Source organism: Dreissena polymorpha, chromosome 7 (genome assembly GCF_020536995.1).
Source record: "Dreissena polymorpha isolate Duluth1 chromosome 7, UMN_Dpol_1.0, whole genome shotgun sequence".
In the NCBI taxonomy this organism is placed as follows: Eukaryota; Metazoa; Mollusca; class Bivalvia; order Myida; family Dreissenidae; genus Dreissena; species Dreissena polymorpha.
In genome coordinates this window covers 35946382-35970680 of record NC_068361.1, presented here as the reverse complement: position 1 = coordinate 35970680, position 24299 = coordinate 35946382, and the positions used below count along the sequence as shown (strand labels likewise).

General features: G+C 33.1%; 1 protein-coding gene across 3 annotated transcripts; it reads left to right on the top strand.

Annotated features, from left to right (window-relative positions):
* The first annotated feature begins 579 nt into the window (after positions 1-579).
* On the top strand, positions 580-22891 carry LOC127838475 (neurogenic locus notch homolog protein 1-like). Of its 3 annotated transcripts, XM_052366260.1 has the most exons (13): positions 580-727; positions 3433-3492; positions 3688-3949; positions 5231-5358; positions 5720-5788; positions 6146-6310; positions 7156-7266; positions 7611-7718; positions 13722-13841; positions 20049-20186; positions 21538-21690; positions 21835-21943; positions 22334-22891. In XM_052366260.1, the coding sequence occupies exons 2-13, from the start codon at positions 3447-3449 to the stop codon at positions 22506-22508; spliced, it is 1584 nt and encodes a 527-aa protein (XP_052222220.1). In that variant the 5' UTR covers positions 580-727; positions 3433-3446; the 3' UTR covers positions 22509-22891. The 3 variants fall into 3 exon arrangements, with proteins under 3 accessions (XP_052222220.1, XP_052222222.1, XP_052222221.1); XM_052366262.1 differs by lacking the exon at positions 7611-7718 and having other exon boundaries at positions 581-727; positions 13734-13841; XM_052366261.1 differs by lacking the exon at positions 7611-7718 and having other exon boundaries at positions 582-727.
* Positions 22892-24299: the final 1408 nt, after the last annotated feature.

Here is a 24299-nt window from a genome sequence, read left to right as displayed (position 1 = left end):
ACTCTTGGGTCTTTTTTCTTTAAACTTCAAATGTGTATGCCTCTCATTGAAATCTACAAATTAAACATGGTTTGACGTCACTAGGTCAAAGGTCAAGTTCACTGGTACCTTTACATTCAAAAGTTCACCTTGTTTTTAAAATGGCTGCCGTGCGGCTTTAAAGCGCAGTAGGGGATATTGTGTTTCACAAACACAGCCCTTGTTAATCACATGTGTTTCTTGACTCATCCTTTCTTTTAAAACCGTCATATAATACTATAAACGGTTTTACACACAATGAAGTATTATCGTACCTACTCGATAAAGTTGCTACAAAAGCAACTTAAGTTCAAGTACAATTTAAGTTTAAATTGAATGGGGACTGTTTAGATAGGAAAATTAAATTTAGCATGTTTACTGCTTTATTACCACAATATCGGAAAGATACGTGGAGAAGAAGACGCACTTGTGTTGATGTTATCCAGTTGTAATCAATTGATGGGGTGTTCGCGATGCACGTAAGATACATTAAGCATTACGTGAACTGGGACTGAACATTATCATTTGAAGATTAAGATGTAGCAATGTTTGCCTTTACGTTTTTATCTATATTTATTGGGTAACAATAACCCAACTAGGAAGTTTGTCTAACTCAGACGTTAATCGGACGGTTAACTCTATTGAATTAAAAAATAATATAATAAGGAATTATTTTTTAGATACCATGACAATCAATATTTCAAGGCAGGTGAGTGATTGTGTGTATAAGTAGACTTATTGGCGAGATTGTACATGACGGTCTTAAAAGTGTTTGATATTTTTTTTATATATTTTGTTATTATCTCATCTAATACTTAATATAGCAAAACAAGCTCATAGCCGAATAATCGTTCACAACCCTCAACCAATTCATCAATAGAATATTCCTCCGTGTGTTTGAACGCTTGCAGATAATGAGGTCAATCAATAAATCGTATAGGAAAAACAGCATGCCTATTGATTATCTTATAATAGATACTATAAAACGCATGCATACATATATACCATCATATATTTATTCTAGTGGATTGGATCTGTTAACACTCGCATCAAACACAAACACAGCTGTTACGTAATAAAACCCGTAATAAACAAGCTTTATGTTGATTAATTTAAACATTGGACTGAAACAAACTCCAGTAAAAAACAAGAATACAAAAAAAGGAAAAAAAAGTAACCCTCAACAAGGCTCGAACCACTGACCTCTGGAGTCCTGGAGTACAACGTCTCTCGCTGCGACCACTCGACAATCCGTCCTCATGCTATGAGCGGATGTATTTTTTTACTTATATAAGCAAACCTCTTAGTTTCCAAAAATATAACGACAACAACAGAACTTTCAAAATTCTTCAATCGTTTCGCGTTGCAACGCCATTTAATTTTCAGGTTTTCAAATCGTAAAAAGATGCATATAATGGATATTTTAGAGCATGGTTAATGTTCAGTATCACTATTTTCTCACAAATATCATGACTAAAACGAAAATTTGCGAACCTTACACAACTTTTTTCAATTTTGTCAATTTGCCAAAACGTGAAAAGGCCCCTTTAAAACTAGGATGTCAAATGTCAATATTTATGTGAATTGTTGATATTTTCATAGATTGTATGCTATTAAAGCATAACTGATTTATATGATAAAAGTAGTTAAATTTGCATAACAACCATTGTATTTTCTGGTAGAATAATTTCCATTTACTCGTATTGGTATTATCTAAATATCTTTTAACCAAACTGCATTTGGTTGCATTCAGGAATGAATCTATGTCCGTTAGTCTGATACCTCCATGTTCTACTGGTTGAATTAATTGAGTTCACTTAATTTTATCAGGTTTACCGTCCCATATGAAATTAAATATTTCTGATTTTATATCTTCAGTAATATCATTTGGTGGGTTTGGGAGGACTGTTAGTGGGTACATTAATTTAGGGAGCGCAAACGTTTTCAACACGGTGTTTTTTTTTCCCGATAAGTGTTAATAAACGATGCTGCCATAATTTTAAACAATTTTTTAATTTTTGTAATTTAAGCAATATGTTTTTTAGAATAGTTTCATGTTCATTGCTTGTAAAGATTATTCCTAACGTTGTTGCTTCATCTGATGTCCAATTAAATTTCATTTCTATTTGTAGATGAATATTACTTTGTTTAAATTTACCTACTCGTAGCACAGTGCATTTACTTTTGTTTAGTTTGAGACCCGATGCCATACCAAAAATGGTTAGCGATTCTATAAGATTATCGAATGAGTCACTACTGTCATTTAAAAAATAAGTTGCATCGTCAAAAAAGGGACTGTTTAATTTCTTCGCCAGGTTCTAGCGATATTCCCTTTATATGTTTATTTGAGTGGATATAGTGTAATAGATACTCGATGCATATTATAAATAGCGAGGATGAGAGTTGACATCCTTGTCTTACTCCTTGTTCGATGGAGTTCAATTGTTTGAAAAGCAGCCATTATTAATAATTATGCAGTTAATATCGATATAAAATAGTTTAACCCATTTTATTAGACTTTAACCGAAATTCATATTTTCTACGTTTCTTAATACATCTTTGGCAATCGCCAATGTTGGTAATCGTTAACAAATTAGTCGTTTGAAATTAATTATCGTATCAAGACATACTTTTGTATATTGTTGATCGTGTCATAATTGCATGACAAAATTCGTTCGATTTGGTCGATCAAATTCAATTGTGTGTGTGTTCATTCCTTAAGTAATATGAAAACCCGTACGCAACATAGTTTATTTTTAAATTACATAAATAATGTTTTAGTTCTGATTGAATCTATCGTTTTGTTAAGTAGACAGCAATATCATACATTTACACAATACTAACTTCATAGAAAAACTAGCATCTAAACCAATGCAAATAACTGTGTTAAATATAATTATATATGATCGAGTTATTAACTATTTCTTAAAACGTTTATTTTCAACGATTCATATACAAAAGCAATATATGTTTGTATAAAAAAATCACAAGGTGTTTGTGTTTTGTTATAATCAGAGTCAATGTATCGCTTAAAACTGTTTAATATGACTTTGTTTCTGCTACTGTTATGTCTAATATTGACAGTCACAATTTTGATCATTCAGACGAGGCTTAATACGTTTTCAATAATATACTTCGACATCAACCGCTCAGACCTAATTCATATGTGATCATTATTTGTTAACTTAAAGGAAATATAATATTGAATAAATTTTCGTTTTATGTAGCGTTACGAAAATAAGAAGCATATTTATAAAAGAACGAGCATGCTGGCAAGCGGAAAATTTCTAAGGCCGGTTAATTTTAATATCAAAATTTAATCAACCTTATATATGGGCGATATGTTAGGACATATTGTAGCTTAATAATGGTTAAACTAAGTCAACACTGACAAATATAAATATATATTTACAGATGTGCTGTTTCAAATGAAAATCATCATGATTATCACATGGGTGCTGATGCTGTCACCAGGTTAGGCATTTATTTATAATACTACTCTTCCATTCTAAGTGGCTGTACAAAAGATTCAAATTATGCAAGTTCGTGGATTATTGTCTTATATGTTACTGTTAATGTTTTAAGTGATGTTTGTTTCTAATGCGCATCTAACAACTACTATACTGAAGATAGGCATATGATAGAATGTGTGTAAACATACATTTCTAGTGCAGAGCGATGTAGCAGCATTCACAGCACCCTCTGCAGGTGACCAAATTAAAACTTGCACCGAGAACGCCCCGGGATCAACCATCATATGCAAAGTAGCACTATCTAGCTCAACTGGCTTTACCGTTATGATCAAGACACAAGATCCACCTTATCCTCCATTTCAATTAGTATCGGATAATAGATTGGGGTGGACCCTGAATTCTCCCGCGTCTGTAAAGATCGACCGGGAAACTACACGTAATTTTACGTTTGTGTTCAAGTAGGTAAAAATGAGTGTGTCTGTTGTCTGTTCCCATTGGATTTGAATATAATATTTGTATTATACATTAAATATTTTAGAAAGTAGTAAAAATCGCATCAACAACTGCGCAATCATATTTAATATATGTCCTTGTCTTCTTTTCTTGCTATTGTAGAATATATAATAAAATACTCAAAACTATAAAATCAAAATGTAAACCTTAAAACGGGCGAGCAAACAGCCCTTGCTCATCCAGAGTTATCACTGATAGCGTTTAAGATCCCAAGATAACATATCTCCTAGTATTACCTTCAAGTTAGCAATTTTGTTTTTGTTCAATAAAAACCGTCTAGTTCAGTTTAACTGCATGTTATAATTATATAGTTTAAGCGTCCTTTTTGAAAGGCTTTAGTAAAGCATTTTCGACATGTGAATGCAGCCCATGGTTCTTTTGCGCACTAGAGAGACAATTACACTGGAAATACATTTCTTAAACCATTATCAATTCCGATTAAAAACTATTCAGGGATAGAGCGAAGAACCCCTACTTTAAAAATTAAGATAAGTATCGTGATATTGCACATCAAAGTTCAAACTCTACCTTGACGGTAGACCTTTCTTGTGACACGGAGTTAATAATGATGCATGAACAAAGTATAAAGCGGACAAACCCTATTCTATCTCAATATACATAGATAGCTACGTTGCTCGTGCGCTCGAGACAGAGACAGTCTCATAAATATAATATATTTAAAACACCTTCAATAGCTCAAGTTATACATCGGACAAACTAAATTATCGACAATGCATTGCTTGATGTCATGGATAATGAGCTTTTGTCCTGAAAGTCTGTCTTGACCATGGGGGAACACTCAAAGTTTGTTGCGCGAAACACCGTCGCAAGTGTTGGTGGAGTTGTGTCAACGTATTACGAGAGTATTCTATGCATGAGGGGGCTACAGTCCAGACAAACGGTAATGTTTTACTATAAAATAAAACACAACAAACGACAAAGCCAATGAATGCATCGCATCTATTGCCAAAACAAAAACACATGATATTATCATTATAAAATTATAGTTTGGATGTTTTACTGCAAAAGCGGACTAAATAGTAAGTTTTAATATCATTCATATGTAAGAAAATTGAATTTGTAACAACTTGACAGACAAATATGACACAATTTGAAGGTTTGTTTTTATTGTCGAATAAATCACACACGTATTGAATGTACGCCCAATGACTTATACGGTTCAAAGAAAGAGTGTTTAAAAATATCGTCTCGTTCATACTTAATAGCGCTACAGACGGTGCTATTACATTTTCGAGCGTCACGTTGACTGTGATAATAACAGACGAAAACGACAACTTCCCCCACTTTACAAATGCTTTCTACACACATACAATATATGATACAGAGTCTCCAGGTACGTTATCACTTTCGTTTTAGAATTGTGTTTCCTTGCTTCCCGCTTTTTTGGTATAGATCTAATGTTGGCGGGTGTTATTAAGTTAATCTAATGTTGCGTTTTGATATTGAAATAAAAAACACGTAAAGCTCGGTTAAGACTATAGGGAAACATGAATATAATGTATACTTTGACTTTTTATAAACATAATAGACGCTTAGCACATATACATTATGCCGTGCGTTAGTACCAAGAACAGTAGTGTAAATGCATTATGGAATAGCCTAATGGCAAACTATTGATAGCTTACTAAACGACATTGAACATTCAAATTACGCATGAGAACACTTAAATAGAAACTTAAAATACTTGCTTCCAGATAGGGGTTTACTAGTGATACAAGCAACCGACGAAGATCTCTCTCCGAATATCACATATTCCATAATAGGTACAAAGGTTTCGTTGTTCAAATACATCAACATGTGGCATTACTTACAAATTCAATATGTAAAGTGCATGTCTGTTTTCTGCAAATATTTGTGTTGCTAAACCTCACCAGGTTTTTGATATGCACACTACACATTACTTCTAGCGATTAAGCTTTACTATCAGATAACACAATTCTGTTTTGATTGAAAAGGATATTTGGTAACTATTCAAGACTACCATATGTTATTATATTCAGATTATATATTTAGATATAAATCGTTCGCAGCCTGTTTGCGCTTTTTGGATTATATTTTATAAAACAAAATTATATTCACGATTACTATGAACATCCCCCCTCACTAATAATCGCTTTTAGGTGGAAACGAAGGCAACAAGTTTTCTATAGATCCAAACACGGGACAGCTTAATCTGACCACGCCAAACAATCTCAACGCGACCACCACACCCACATATAATCTCACTGTCCAAGCCGGTGACGGCACAAACGTCAATTACACGACCGTGATTATACACGTTGTAGGTATGTACGATAATAAGTGTACTCGTATCTATGTGATATTGGCTAATACCCATAAATATATGTCAATGCTTGATTGACCCGACAGTGAACAATTAAGTGTGTATATTATGAAGTCACTTCAATTTCACAAAACCATGAATTTAATCGTATGGAGTATAATAAAATTCGTATGCGAATGTATGTTTTGCAACGGGATGTAAAAAGTATTTTATATGATTATGTCCGACCGTGTTAATAGTCTTTCTAGTAATATCTCTGAAGTATAAAATGTTTTATCTATTTTAGATATGATTTCTGTCTTGTTTAATTTAAGAATGAACATAAAACGTTACATAATAACACATTAACATTAACACACATACACATACATTTTTGTATAAACTTGCAAATAGTGACCAATACAATTTTAGTTTCAACAAAGATGATATATTTTGATATCATTCAATATAGTAGGAAAACATTCCTTTACTTAAGACAACCCTTACAATCCTTACTTTTTAAGTATTAAAATGCTATAGTTCGACCTTGCGCCTTGACGCCTTATCTTAGAAAAATATATGTTGTTTGTGTCACATTGTCTGATTAACATCGGTGCCCAGTTATTTTGAAACCATTTAATCAATGTAGAATTTATCTCAGACAAGCTTTAATGTGATATGTGTTGAACATTTTATCTTGAAAATGACCTTATCTAAAAACACTTAACTGCCCCAATCACAAAACAAATCAGTACTTTATAAAAACATAGTCTCGAAATGCCACCTTGGGGGAAGGGGAGCAGCGTCTATAGTCAGCGCAAAGTCTTAATACATGCGTTACATTATTGTCATTCCACAATACTGCAGATGATCTGTGTAGTCCGTCGCCATGCGACAATAACGGAACGTGCAGTAGAAACCACACAAACTACACGTGTACGTGTGCAGCGGGTTGGCTAGGAGACAACTGTAAGACAGGTAAAGTGTTTGTTTTCGTCTGCATTTTGTTTACATCATAACTTTCATCTGCCTTTCTCGCCTTTTGCTTAACTAGAAAGGCCTTATAACAAACAAGCTTAGTCTATACTTGCTCGGAGAGGATATTTTTTATATCAGAATATTATAAATATAATAATGTAGCTAGTTGCACCTCTATCATTTAATGTCTTTGTAAAAAATAACTTCTTATAAAACATATGTTCTATTTAAAATCGATCTCGAATATGCATTACATGAATATATATTTATTTTAATTAATACCCTTTAAATAACTACAAATATTTATGCTAGTTGCATTTTTCGTTTGCTTTACATATATTTAGCGGATCCGTGTGTTTCTTCTCCGTGCCTGAACGGTACTTGTCATAGAAACGAAACCAGTTTCATGTGTTCGTGCAACATCGGTTGGTATGGAGTAAAATGTGACGAAGGTACTTGGTGTGTGTTTTATTAAGTAAGCTTTGAAATTTGACATAACTATACACTGCTTGCGTAGTTGCTTGCAAGTAACGTTTTTAGTGAATAAAGTATTGAAAAATATACATCCACAACGGTACTGATACCACGCAAATGGTAGATACAGACACAGAAAACATATGCTCTTTTATAACCAAATATATAATTAAATGAGATCAATCTTACAACTACGCTACAACTTGTTTATGGTCCCGCTATGATAACGGCGGAGGGGCTTTTTGTATTTCCCCTGTACGTGTTGGGATGCTTTTATGTCTGAGCTTTTGTGTGTGTATTGGCGTGTGTATTTGTGTGTGTTTATTTGATACAAATCCTGTGCTACTTATTTATGTGTCTTGCTATTCGGAATTTAAATGTGCATCGACACAATTCAACATTATTTCAAGACGACTTGTCTAGTAAAACAACCATTTCGATCGCTTAAAGGTCAATGTTACAATTATGTAAAAATACAACGTATCACGTTCAACCATAATGACATATGCTTAAACGTAAAGGTCGCGGTAGATACTTGAAAAATGCTTAATATTTAAAACGAGAGTTAATGTCCGTGTGCCGCAACTAACTGCTTCATGCGTTATGTGAATGTAAAATAAAATTAGCACATATATTATCAAATCAATAGGACTAATTGCGTGCAACAATCATGTCGCTTGCTTATATGTAAAGTCAAAGTCGACGCTTGAAGTGTGTGCAAATGCTTCTTACATGGTAATAATGATATTTAATGTTCATTTGACTGTTAGCCATTTTTCCTTATAGCGTATTGAAACATTATTTTATCATTTAAAGACGGCATGAAGTATGCACCTACTAAGGTCTTTAAAAAAAGTCAATGTCACAATTGTAAAAAGTTCTTTTAGGTGTTGCATACATGCCTCCTAATTGTTCACATAATGCGAATTGCACAGCACTTTGTCGAGTGAAACATAGAGGGGGGACATCCGTGTCTCTCGGCATATTTCTAGTATAAACATAGTTTGCAGTCAGTTCCGGAGGCGTCACGTGTCATAACAATAGCTAAAGCATGGTGTGTTTTTTTAATCGGAACAAGGGCGGTTAATTAAATCTTTGTAATACCTTGTAAACCAAACGCATTTCATTTACACAATGTTTGCATGTATACTATTTCAATTTACACATGAGGAATAGTCACTAATTGAAACGGCCTTTGACTCGTATACAACATACAATAAACCTCACTCTTTTGTTATTTGATTATACTGTTCTAAGCATAAGAACTAGTATTAAGGCTATATATATATATATATATATATATATATATGTGTGTGTGTGTGTGTGTGTGTGTGTGTCATAGGCTACAGAAATCAGTACAAACGAGGAAAAATCACATTTTCGTTTTTTGTCATTTTGTTAAAGATGAATGCAAGCATTAGTCAAATCCAAAATTTTAGGTTTCTATCTATAATAGTTTTTTAAATATTGAGTTTTGAACACATGCACCCCTTATACGATCTTATAGCTAAATAATGGTTTTCTATATCAATTGACATTGACAACAAACTCTTTTGTAAATACAGTATACATGTATTTACCGTATAGCATTCACACATAGATTCAATGCATTAGCTACACTGACCATGATTTTTACATTTTATGTGCGAACTAAAGCAATCATTTGAATACAGCGGTTGCTATGGTAACGAATTTACATAAAATACATTAAGTTCATTAAAATTGTTTAAAAATCAGATAAAAAACTAAATATTTACGTTTTTGTCAAATATATGATAAAACTGCTTTAAGTCAATGATCTTTATTTCAACATGGTGTTTATTTAATACATAGTAACAAAACGAATCTAAGAAAATAGGCTGAGTTAAAGTGCAACATGTCCTTTTTTTAGAAAAGATCCACATATTTTACAGTGTATTGATTTCAATCCATTTAAGACTTTGCACAACGTTAACATCATACATGTAATTAAATAGTGCCATACATATATGCTGGTAAAAATGTTAATGTACAGACATTTTGCTGATGGTAACCATGGTTCCCATGGTAACAAATAGATAAAATATCAATTTTTACTGTTTTGAACAGCAAAAAAAACTAATTTTATTAGTAAATTCTTTCCCATACATATCAAACATGAAAAAGAACAACATTATTTGACCAAACAATTTAACTACAATTTGTTTACGAAACCCACATAGTAAAAACCGCCATAAATAAACACAAATAATAACAACATGTACTTCTAATTCAGAACAATTAAAGATGAACATGTATTATTTTTAAGGCATTAAAAGATACCTTCTATATATCAGTTAAAATAAACATAATACCATTATCATATAAATAGAATTAATTCCATCAACAAATAAGTGAATGCCAAAATAATGTTTCCATAGCAACCATCATTCTTATTTTACATGTAAATGGGTTTCGCAATCATGGGTATGATGAGCTTCAACAAAACTTATATATTACCAACTGTCATAATAAATGAACACACATGGACTTTGGCTAAATGTTTTGACAAACTTTTTAAAACATGTTTCAAGACATGACATTTTACATTAATAGCATCACATCATAAGTTTCCATTTAGAAAATACCATGCCACAGGCCAATTTAATATTAAAATTTTCACACTAGTAATTGTTGCTGAAAAGTTCACCAAATGAACAGTTTATATGGTAAACAATAACCTATAACTTGGTAATCAAAACAAATAATCTAAGGCTATTTGACAAACAGGATCATACAATTTTCAACCTTAAAACAAACAAAGATAGGACAGGGCACATGTTTTTTGTAACTTCTGAGTTACACAGACAGTTTTTGTTTTTTTTCTTCGGCTTGGGACAGGTAGTTTGTCTACTGAGGTCTGATTTAAAAAAAACTGCCCTATTTTTTCATAAAGGTACCATTGTCATGGGATACTGAGTCAAGGTCCTTCAATTCAGGCTGGGCAAGACTGGCTAGACATTGATGGTAAGAGGTCAGCACTCTTTAAAATTTAACAAACAGTGAGTTTCAACTGTAGATTTTTTACTTGTTTTACAAAATACCAAGCCTGGTTTACCAGCATCAATGAGGAAATGTTGGTACTTTCAAATGTTCTTCAAGGGTATGAACAACTGGGCAAGAAAAGTTTTCCAATCGTATTGGTGCACAGGCTTCTCCAAATCACCAATCATGTGCGGCACATTAAGTCCAGACCTTGAGGAGGTGGATACAGTCTCAGCAACAGCCTCGATGGTCTCTGCATCACAAAGTCTGGAAAAGTGTGAGGCATGAACATTGGTTAAATATTGCAGAGCTTTATTTCCTTCTATGAGAATGGCAGTTTTTCAAACATTTGAAAAGCTTGTGACTTAAATGTTCATAATTTAACTATTGAACTCAACTATTGTTTCACAATTAAGAACAGTTCTCAGCTCATTTTTTTCACAAAATGAGGGGCCAAAGGCCACTTCACAAAAATGGGAAAAAGTCCATGTATTAAAAACATTTCTTATGAATACCGGAAGTAATAATTTTGCCAGTGCTAATCAGTATTTACTGATGAATATACCTTCACTTTGACTTCCATAATCCAAACTGCCAATCAGGCTAGAACTTGATGTAGCCGCAGTCACCATCATCGAGTTACTCATTCAAATGTGCAGCCCTAATTGAACATGGAAAGAATTTTAACATATCATTTTCACAATCTGTAAAAAAACTAATAAAACTTAAACACAAATATTATGTCTATTCTAAGCCCTTCTTATTTGTTAACCAAACAAAAATCATTCCCAAACATTTTTAATATCAAATATTCCATTGATTAATATGAAATCTATTTTAACATAATTATATGTAAATAAGGAGTGATTTTATTTTTTTTCTAAAATTTTATCCTTTTTGAGTTTAAGATGCAAAAATGGTACCAAGTTTTCATGCAATAACATTGCGTGCAACACTAACTCTCCACCATGCATACCAAAGTACACAGTTGTTCTTATTTTGTTCAGAAGTTGTCAAAGTAGAAAACTGCCTCTTCATCCCCTAGGCCATAGTGGTGAAGCTAGTAATGCACATAGCTAACAACAGTGTTGGCGCCTTTTCTTGGTGATTCACCCTCATCCGCTAAGTAAAACACCTGTTTTCCTGCAAAAGAACAAGAAATGAAAATAAGAGCAAACTGACTATAATTGTTATTTGATACAGAAATATGTATTTCATATTTCCCCTAAAATAATGACAGACACCAACACATTTTTGCATATTTAAGAACAATATGGGACATGTAACTGATCTAGAAATTAATAATCACACCTACCTGTACCTTCACAGCAAACACTTCACATTTTTTTGCAGTCTTGAAGTAGTTTGGTCCAACATAAGATATATTTAAGTTTTTAAAACAATTGTCAAGATTGAAAAGATAAATATATTTCACTTAACTTCATAGCAAAATAACAAAATAATGCAATAATAATAATCATCATTAATAATAATCATCATAATTAAGTGTCTTTAGGAGTTTCGTAAAGTCTGAGCGTAATCAAGTGGGCTTTTATTACTAAATCAAATTCATCACGAGTGAGTTCATGGCAGTATTGTCTAAAAGAGATTGCTTGTTGAAAGTCAATGGCATCGCTGCACGGATTGTTATGAAATGAATAACAGCCACGTGTTAGAATTTGGAATTTGTTTTGCTTTTCTTGTTCCTTTAATTGTTTAAATGAAACAAGGAATTCTCAATATGGACAGACACTCCATCTGTCTCATTTAGCACTGAATCCTGATAATTCTGTTTCTGAACAGTTTGACTCATAGTTAATGTCTTCATCAGAATCCGAAGAGGGTACATTTTCATTTTAATAGTTCTAATACATGGCTTGTAATATTATCATGTATAATGCTTGATGGTCTGTTTTGAAATCATTAATGTCAAGTTGTCAACCAAATTCAAATCTTTAATAAAAAATATTATCCTGGCCCTGTGAGATTTCATATGGGATCGTGCTTGCTGAACTTTCTTGTGACATATGTACAATTTAAATAAGAGCGCCATTACATTTTGTAACCAACAACAAAGTTTTCGTAGCGAAGTATTTTACTTCCGGGTTAACAGTTTCATTTTCAATGTTCTCGTAATAGGACCATTGCTTACCAAAATTAATGATTGTCAAGTTTATTAAAATATCTTACCTGATTTTAACTGCATTCCTTCAATTGAAGAAATTATTGTCAGGATTGATTGACAATTTATTCCAAAGGAACTCGCAAACAAACGGTGAACAACGCCAATGCGTAGGCTAATTACGACACGCCATTTTTAGCATTCGGTACCCCTCGCAGATTATCTTAATCGGACTCGGGAGAAATACGGGTTGAATGAAGTCCGCCCACGTGATACCATTCTAAGAATGTTACAACAACAAAAACAATAACAACGATGGCGTCCATAATTCCTGTAGAGTTTGTACTTGCTCTGGCATCAGAGCATAGAAAATCCCCATTTTCATCTTTGCAAAATGTAAACAACTCGCAAAACCGGCCATGTTTGTTTTTACTATGTAATTTTGATTTGCGTAGGCCCGCGTAGGTAGACCGCAATACCGCTTCCGAAATGTGTATTCATACTATCTCCTTCGAGGTACTTATCCGATGTTTGACGGAAAGGGCCGAGCATGTGCGATTGCATTTTTAGTAGACGTCGCTCAACAAAGCAACGGTTACTTCCAACCAAATAAAAATTATAAGTGTACATTGTCGATCAGAGCTCGGGGGCATTTCATTCTTCGAAAATATGCATATATCTCAAGTTTCAATAGGTTTTTTATAATATAATTATAACTTTATTTCCATGTTTATAACGCCGCGCTTCAATCACGCGTAGCTTTAAATAACGTCGACCGCGTTTGTACTGATTTCTGCTGACGACGTCACACACACACATATATATATATATTGTATATTGCGTTATTATGTATCAGAATATGTCGCAGACCCTTGCCTTTCAACGCCATGCTCGAACGGAACAACGTGCAAAAGAAGCGGAACAAATTACACATGCGATGGTTCCAGAGTTGGGCTAAAGAACGATAGTGAACTCGGTAACATTAATGTCGTACTAGAGCAGTAGTATACCAAAAAAGGCATACATATTAGTCGAGGCTCCCGATAAATCTTTGGCACAATAATTTCACTTATTTACATTTGTAAATTCGTTCTGTATCCTTGTTAATATGTTGTAAACGTGTTTTAAGACATCACTTTTAAAGTTTGCATTCAATTGTAATTTTAAGTAAAGGAAATATCACTTTTTGTTTTTTTCATGGCCAGTTCTTAGCACCAATTCATTTGTAGTTTCTCCGAATCTTTTGAATTATCAAGCAATAATATGTCCATCTCTTCATAGTGGTTCTGGAGTTACATTATTTCTCTGATTGGTATTTGTGTTTAAGCTGTTATGTCACATATGGCGAGGTAAGTATGTCAAGTGATGTCATTTACATGTTTGATGTCTCCAGAGTCTGAACATTTGGAACTGTGTTCGTGTGTAAACGGCAATATAAATGTTCTAGACGGTCTTTTAAATTCTAAAGTGTTTTACTTGATGTGTAACTCTACATCAAAAGTGTTAATGTTACCCGACGGTGGCATAGCAGCTTTAACATACGTGTCTTCATTCTGCACCGTTATATAATAATATACCATAGCTAACACCGTTTCTCATATCACTTCCCCGTGTTTGACATCAATATTTTAAACTCTAAAAATATACATCAACGCCATGTTTGAACGGCACAACGTGCGAAAGAACCGACACAAATTACACCTGCAGTAGTCCTAGTGATTTTCCAAAAAAACTACAGTGAACTTGGTAACATATATCCGCGTACTGTAACATTGTTTGTAAATCTCTTCTCCCCTTTCTTGGATTATTTAGTGTTTGCACGTCTGCAATGCGCAAAACGTCAACATGCCAACACGAAGGAATGCCACATTTAAAAATCTTATTTTAGCGCCTTTTAGACCCACTAACGTGAAAGAACGACGAATGTAAAATGAGAATAATTTTGTTCACGTTTGTTATCGTGTTTTCACTTTCATACCCGCACTAACAACATTTCGAGAAAGTAGAAGTCAACCGCCATAGGCATATTGTAGATTACCCAAAACGTCCCGCCCCTTATAAAGATAGTTCACATACTTGTGGAGGCGTTTAAACCTGTTGTTTCTGATGTCCATGGCAGATATGTATGATTGTAACTGAAATGATCATGTGAGGGCTCGAGATGGTATTCATTGAAAAACAAACCTGTGCCTTTTGTTAGCATAGTGTCATTTAACCTGCATTTGACAGAAAAAATGTTGTTATATGTGTAGCTATTTATTAAATCATGCAAGTTAATGTGGTAAACAATTACGTTAGAAATACTCTACCAAGGATTTCTCCGGTCTATACAAATTAATTAAGATAGCTCGGGTACGATTTCGGACACACCTTAAATGTACTCTGTTACATTTACGTTTAAATGCAAAGCAATTCCCTACCCTTCATTTGAAGGTGCAATCTAGCTTCACCAAAATGTGTTTACTAAACTGTGTAGAACCTTCCAATCGAACCACATTATTATATTGACAACTTTGTCGATGTGTCTGCTCTTAACAAACAAACGTGTTTAACAACGTGATACGCATCAATGTATTATTAATAATTATGAATACCTTGATTTTGTCGTTTTAAGCACATTTTGTGACTGAAAGCAGACAAATGTGTTGTACTGAAATAATACATATGTATTGCTTACAAAATACACGTGCACACGCTGTCTTAATTGAGTCGATAAAACAGAAAGTATACTAGACAACATTTGATTTAGCAAGACTTATGCGGTCGTTTCGGTCAAGCCTATTATGATTTCGACATGCTATGTGTATATGATTCTTTGCATGTGTGTTGAGTATACTTTTTGTGTATACTTATAATATTTCTCAACACAGTTACTTTTATTTTATGCTTTCCGGTGGTTTATAGAGAAATATCAGTGAATTTAAACTGATAATTTCACTGTTTCAAACAATGAAAATTATCAGTGAAAATTATCGATAATTTTCACAGTTAATGTTAAATGACGTGATTTTTGACGAAATGACGTCATTTTCCCAGCGAAATTCTTTAGTTAAACTCTTTAACAATGTAATCAAACTGTAAAAAAAGCATAAAATAAAAAAAATGGTTGGGTTCGGTGGATTATCGATTTTAATTCACTCGTGATCATATAAAATATATATTTTCTATGATCACTCGTGAATTAAAATTGATAATCCACCGAATCCAACAAACATCCTCTATGTAATCTTTAAACATTGGAATACGAATGCAGTTTAGCGACTAAAAGACTACTTTTATATTCAATTTCAGTTGGTTAGTTGAACCATGGAATATGTTTTAGTAACACGTTCAATCAATTGCAGATATTTTACAAAGCTCTCAAATAGTATGAATGTGCCTAAAGGGTTTTACACCTGAATTCACAACAGGGTTTCCATGGTGAACATCTAAAACCACATCATTTTCCCTTTAATTATACATGCACTTTGAAAAAAACGCTAAGGGTTACTTTGATCGGTGTTACTAGTATTGATGTCATTACTGTATGCATTATGTGCATTATGTTTATTTAAGACCGCTGTTTTGTTTCATTACAGTTGTTGATTTTCATGATCTGTTTTCATTCGTATTGCATGAATTAGACTGTGTGTGCATGACCTTTGTCCTTAGATGAGCCTCTGTCGACAATATGTTTTCCCATTCTCTTTCCTCTGCATAAATCATGTGTAAACAACTATAATAAAAATATATTAAATAACAGTCACCCAACATTCTTCGATTTCTGTTTAAAACAAATTCGAAACAGTTGTCCCTTGTGTGGTCATTTAGCGAATAAAACTAGTATTTGTAAATTAAAAATTAAAAAAATCTTTTGTTGGACATCAAATTTACTAATAAGGAATTTATGTTTTTAACAGAATACGTATGCATGTACGCTGTTCACTGCCTTGAACAGTGACTTCTTTGCATATATCTCGCCCTTTTAACTTATTTATTTTGAGCACATTTCTAAATTTGAGACTCAATCGACGATCTTGCTCTAGGCCAGCAAAGGTGTGTTACTGTAAACATATTTATACATCTAAAAAAATTAAAATATTAAATGCAACTAAGTTCCATATACATAATGATATACATCCTTTTTCTTGTCCTGATTTTTTATACATGTACTTGTCACTTATATTAAAAACCGCTTCAAACCATAATATTAGTTGGTGTGTTTTCTCACAGTTTAACTATCAATTGCAAATGTAATAGCATTATGGTCCGTGTATATACCGTCTTTTCCTTTTTCATTTAACATTCGAAACAACGAAACACTAAAATCAACGCATATAAGTTCATATTCCGATTTTCTAATAACCGAAACTTACACAAAATACGGAAACAAAATTAACTTCTTTATATCGTTTTTCGTTGTACTTATTATAAAACAAAAAAAGAAATTGATTTCCCTGTTCATATTTTGTTTCAATTCATATGACAAAAATAAATGTCTGAAAATTGGAACGGATTGTTTGATCTCGTTTACCGTTCTTGGTTTGAAAAAACGGTATACGAAAAACGAAAAACGAGTGGTGTTTGCGGGATATGCTGCTGTCTTGGGGAGGTAACTCTTTAGTGGCTTTTTGCGCGTATTTGTCTCCCTTACATAAGACTTAATCACTTAATTCCATCAGCATGACTTCCTACGTGTTTTTTTTCGTGGAGGTAAAGACACGCCCGTAAGAGACAGAGACGTGGATATTTTCAGTTGTCTTTCCAGGTATTGTATTTTTCCAATTTGAAATGATCATAATCTTGACATCGAACTGTTTTCCAACGTTCCGGTATTTCATGCCGATCCAGCCAATTAGATAGAGCAATAATTAGCCTCTTATGACACTTCTTGTTCTTTGCCCCTATGCTATGTAAATTCAGTACTTATTTTACAAAAAAAAAACCAATTCGTTTTAATCCTATTATCATTAGGGAGTTCCTTACATTTTAAGAGCTGCAATACCCCGTCCCCTGAGTCCCGTTTTTCTATTTGTATTACCCGTTAGACCTGCATGACAATTTAAGGACACAATAATCGGCGGCGGCTGCTAAAATGTTCATATGTTTTACTTTTAACGTCACCTTGCATAATAGAATAAATAAAAAAAAATGTTTTAATCTTATGGAACGGTAAAGTGCAAGGTGTCTAATATATAATGTCCAATTCGTTCGATTAATAACAAATACATGTTGCATTTAAAAACTACATTGTGATATGTCTAGTGATTTTAGCTCTTAAACAAGAGTTATAACCAAACACCTTATATGAAACCGCTTTGCACTTGAAGAAAATGAAATTAACTTAAATATAATTTATAAATGTGCCAATTTAATAACTTATTAAACAACATATTTACTGTTCCTGAAAGAGCGCCCAAGATATAGTTAATGCTAACAAGATATATACATTCCAATGATATTATAACGCCGCTTAATCTTTTTTCCTTTAAACGTTACGTTACTTAAAGAAGGCGAATATCATGCGTCACGCTTATAGAATCTACTTGCACTCGTTGAAATGTTCCGTTTAAGACCTTGGTTGTCTCCTAAAATGAAACTCAAACCATTATAGAAAAGTGTTTACATTTGTAACAATACGTGTATGATTTGCTGAGTCAATGATATATATGAGGAGCGCGCCATCAAGCTGTTAAAGTACATTTATTAGTCGAGAAGTGTATTATTTTATTCGTTTTATACACATTCAGTATATTTGAACAGTCCTTCAAAAATTGCACAAAATCTGTACGCCAAACAAAAACGTTATTAAAAATAAATAAATAAATTTGTAACAACGTCAGAGTTGTAACTTATAAAATAAAATCCATTGACATAATGTACTATACTTAGCGTTGATTTTTCTGTTATTTGAATGACGTGTTCTCGCAAAGAGTTTCAAATAATTTTACGATAGTTATAAGCAAATTTTTTTTATTCTATAAAGAGAGCACCATATATAATCATGCTGGTAAAATTTAAAAAGAACTCAGTGCGTGAACCGATAGCTTTATAACAACATAAATTAATACATTCAGGGCCAGTTTCGCAGCCTACATTTGCAACTTGTTGCAAATCACTGGTTGGATGCAAGAACTGCATGGACACCTGGAACGAGAGCCCACCGCCAGCCAGTTACCCGAAGTGTATGAGCCAGGACGGCACACGACGTGCCATGACAGGGCTTTATGAGGCCGTGCATGCTCTTAGGAATAATTCACCATACTAATTGAATGTACATGTGTATATGTTTAGCAATAATGTGGATTTTTTATTTCATTTCTTAAACAGATATGAGTACAGTGTAGTAAATAATTCGATTTTTGTTTATTACTTGAAGAGAAAGGCTACGCCGAACAAAGATATTTTATTGTGCAATGATTATTGTAATGCATGTTATACATTAAATCAAATCCAATGACTTGAAACAAAATCAGGCATGCATATTGGTATATAACTTTACTGTTGATCTATTCATTATTCCATTAGACTAGCCAAAAAGAGCTGTGCTAAGACTAGTCTATTCTTCCTCTATTATACATGTAATAGTGAACATTTTATTATTCAAAATAATAGTTTCAAAGGGAGGAAACTGCGCACTAAGATTAATCATGAGTTATCATCCAAAATAAAGCTGCGCAGCGCCCCTCGTTTTCCGTTTTCCGTGTATCATTTTATCAAATCAAGAACGATAAATTAAACAAGCGCTCTGTTTCAATTTTCAAATATTGATTTTTTTTAATTTAAATTAAAACGAAATAGAAATAGACATCCACGTTTCGTGTTTGGTTTTGTAATTAGTAAAACGAAAAACGATATAAATAAGTCGATTTGTTTTTTGTTTTTTGTATTTGTTTCGGTTATAAAAAAATCGGAATATGAACTAATATGCGTTTATTTTCGTGTTTCGTGTTGTCGAATGCAAAACAAAAAACAAAAGACGGTATATACACGGACCCATTATCCGATCTGAAACTGATTGTGTCCCATCAAATTAAAATTAAAATTAAGTCTACTAAATCAGTAGCATAATAGGTGTCTGCAAAACTGTAATGGAACGTTTGTCTCAGGAAATTGGTAAATTGTTTCAAACGAGTATTTCATAGGCTCATAAAACAGGCACCTTTTATTGTTGATTGGTTGAAAAGAAACCGATCTTTTTCAGCGGATTCATGTTCCTCTTACCCATGTAAGAACGGCGGGATGTGTGCGTTGAATGGGACGGCGTTCACATGCAGCTGTACATCAGATTTCCATGGATCCAATTGTAATTTAACCGACCCGACTACTAGTAAATCACAGGGTAAATCACGTTTAATATTCGAGTTAAATGATATAATACAGGCCTTATCGTGTATATAGTTCATAATTCCATGTGAATGTATCGCTTACACGTAAATGATGTAGTATCTTAATTGAAATCGAAATGTTTCTCTAATTAAAGTATAAATAAATAATTAAACTAGGTGTTTGCTCATAGTTTGTTGTGTTCAATACAATGTAGTTGCCTCTTCAAAAGATAACATTTCTGACTGAAAGTATGAAACATACCTGATTCTGCAAGATATTGGTTCATTAATTTCGAGAAATTAAAGAGAATGATTTGATTTTTGTCATAAATTCAATAAATATATATTACACGGATGCTCGGGGGGGGGGGGGGGCAAGAATGCGTTCAAAAATACTTTTTGCAATTGTTTATATATAAATATATATGTGTGCAGTCGAATACTTAATATTGTTAATAAAATGACCATATTGAGAGAGACTTGATCAGATAAAGACAATCTGTCAACTTTTCAGTGCACGATTGTTTGACTTCGTCGATGACGTTTTGTTTTCTCGATAACGGGTTACAAATAATAGCTTCAAGTGTGCATTGACGAGTGAAAAACTATATATAAAATATCCCCTTGGGGGCTATTGCACTTTACCGGTACGCAACACCTAACACATATCGCCTAACACCTCATAACTAACACATAACACCTAACACCTAACGCAACACCTTAAAATCCTTTTTTATCCTATATATTTCCTTAGTATCGGGGGTCACCGCCCCCAAACTTCTGCTTTGTTGATAGTGGTAAACAACTGCGTCTTTGTCGATAGTGGTAAACAACTGCGTACCGGTCAAGTGCAATCTAGCCATCCCCTTGTACTTAGGATAAAATACACCTTATTTTCCCCAAACCAATAGAGAATATCCCTCTATATGTGGTGTGAGATGGTTTAATGGAGTAGGTATTTGTTTTAACACGACATTTACGTGGTTTAACCCCATCAATCCCATTATGCCCTCTATTGACCGTTCCAAGTCGTTGATCTTAGCTTCAATATTTTGTAGGATAACGTCTTGTTGTATGTAATATCTTGTTTTGCGTTTCTGGAGTTTGATTCTAACTTTGTTTTCTTAATGCGGAAATAAACTATAATTTTATTAAGTACTGCGTTTTATCCTTCTTTAGTTTAATAATTAACTATGACGTATGGTGACAACGTATAAAATGAAAGATATTTCAAATCAGATACAAATAAAAAAGTGAATACATGCTACACTGGATGCTATGTTTGTTCTAATATATTTTTACCGTTTGTATTAAATTCATCCGTTTTTATTTGCCCTTGTGTTATTAATCCATTTATTATTTCAGGTGATTCGTGCATCGCTGAACCGTGTACAAACGGTGGAACTTGTATTGTTGTTGGAACATCGTTCGGTTGCCTATGTGTGTCTGGTATGACGGGATATACGTGCTCTACGATCGTCGCAACGCCAGTCTCACAGACCGATGCACACGATATAGGTCGATAAACGTATTTAATACAAACTATTTCACATTTTTTCACAAAACATAGCATTTACCTATGGACGATTTATATTAAGTAAAGTAAATTACATAGGACCTTATAGGTAACATAATGCATATTTCGTTGCTTTCGTGTTTCAGAGAGCAATACGGATAGTTCCAGCAATTTACTTGCACTTTACATCGTCGTTCCAGTGCTGACCACGGGCATGGTGGTCGCATCGATTGTTATTTATAAATATAAAAAGAGGTGAGTTTATATTTACAAATTAATGTAATGTGCATTATTATGTGTTTGATAATGTTTACCGTTGACATTTATTTTGCTTATTTAACTTAAACAACAAAGATAATAAAATTTAAGCTATTTATTTATGGACCAGAATGTTGTTGTATTTCACTTAAATTCATTTGGTTACTTTTACCATATTTGAAAGTTTAGCGCACGTGATATGAGTTGATGATACATACTTTCATTATGGATGCGCTTTTATCATTTATTGACAAAAGAACCATATGCCTTAACGACACGTTAAAAGTGCTACACGTGTTAAGTGCCAATGTTAACAGATCTATTAAAAAAATAACCTAATAGGTATCCACTTTGGGATCAGCTTCTAGTACGTGTGATCTTTTTCAGACAAAAGGTAGCCGATGGCGATGTAAGAGAGGGTCCACGCAACCAATGTTTTAAGAGTAGCGATGTACCCAACAATGGGCTAATAAGACACAATGGTCCACAATTTCCTCCTGTCAATAAATCCAATAAAATATTTCTTACTACACAATTATCGACCATTAATTATGCTAAGTAGTAAAGTGGCGTTGCGTGTTTAATCTTATATTTATGTGTGTTTTATGTCGTTGTTAATCCTTGATAAACATAGCCCGTTCCTTAATCCATGGAGCTTGTCATTGTTAAAAGGCATGTGCAAATATTTTCTAGCACATACTGACTGATCGGGATTTATCAATTTACAATATGTTCAAGCTTACCCCAAATAAAATAATAGGATAAACATTGGTGCGCAGGATAATATTGTTTTCCATGTGTTGTATATTTCTTTCACGGTGTTTTACTTAATCAAATATGCTAAGATTTAATCCGTCAAGCTAAGGCCTTCTTTAAAATATATAGTACCACACTTAATACCGTTTCTTGAATGTTATTATGATCATTAAAACTGTCAGGAAACTGTCGTATTGTTATTGTTTATATAATTCACACACTAGTGCGCTTACACTGAGGATTTTACTTGATCTGTATGACATTGGTTGATATCTTGCCGGTCGAACCCCGGGGTTCGTCTCTGTTATCAGCTTATTCCTTGGAAATTCATATGTTGTTGGTCACCTGGGCCCCTTAATAAGTTTATAAAATAAGCGAACCTCTTCGATCTGGTCAGTTTTAAGCCGTATGTCATTAAATGAATAAACCCTATCGATTCAAGTTGTTAAAAGAGTGTTACTATTTTTTTCTATTTATGGTATTATTATTCATCATTTGCTAAGTCTTTGAATTACTCACTAATTTAACGATTTGTTCCAACCAAGATAGTATAGTCGCACGTAGTATTTCTGCTAACATCATTCCCCATAAAACTTTTGTGGAACAAAAACACACCCATGGTTTGACATTTTAGAAAGTTATGAATATATGGGCACCATTTATTTTTTAGACTACGTCTTAGCTGTATGAATGTATGCCTCATTGTTGTAACAAAAGCCTCAACGTAGTAAGTATTTACTTTCTGATTTTGTATTTATTTTGTATGTGTTTTTCATAAACAAAACAGAAACATGTTATTGTTTAAGTCTTATCACTATGTATATCAACACTATCTTTAAACGAGATCTCATATGTTTGACCCGGTAACAACGCGTCGTGAACTGTTCCAATATATGGTCAGGTGCCCTCAGCACAAGAAGTGTTCCATAGTCATCTGAATCTGTTTCACACTTACACAGGTATTTAAAAGACAGTGGTGGGTTATTTGGTTACTGGTAATTGAACATTGTGTGTTTGCAACATAAATTGAATTACAATTAGTTCATGAACACCTTATTTGTCTATTATTCCACATATTGAATTTGTTTTAATTATCTTCTTGAATTCAACGAATGTGACGAGGCTAAACTACGAGCCTATTTCCAAATGGAAAGATTAAAATTTAACTTAATATATTGAATCAGTGCATTGCGTGGAAGGACGGAGTTAAGTTAAATAACGTTTTCTTCAAGTTTTACAAAGTTATTACCCATTGTAAATGTTCTTGTGCATTCTATAAATCCATCACAATTGAAGATATTTCAATAAAGCTTCGTGTGCGCTCTATAATTGCATGACAACTGAAGAGATGTAGATACAAATTCATTAATCAATAGAATTTTTTTTTAATGAAATGATGATTTGTTGCCGAAATGTTCATTTGCCACATTAAAGACAATATTTAACTGTTGTATGTATTTAAATTTCTTAGAAGTGAATTACCTCCTTATACAATTGGAAGATGTGGAATGCAAGTGTTTTTGTAAACCAATTATTTAAGATGTAACTTTAATTATAATGTTGTACTAGCAAAACCAATTTCATTTAATATGTCAGT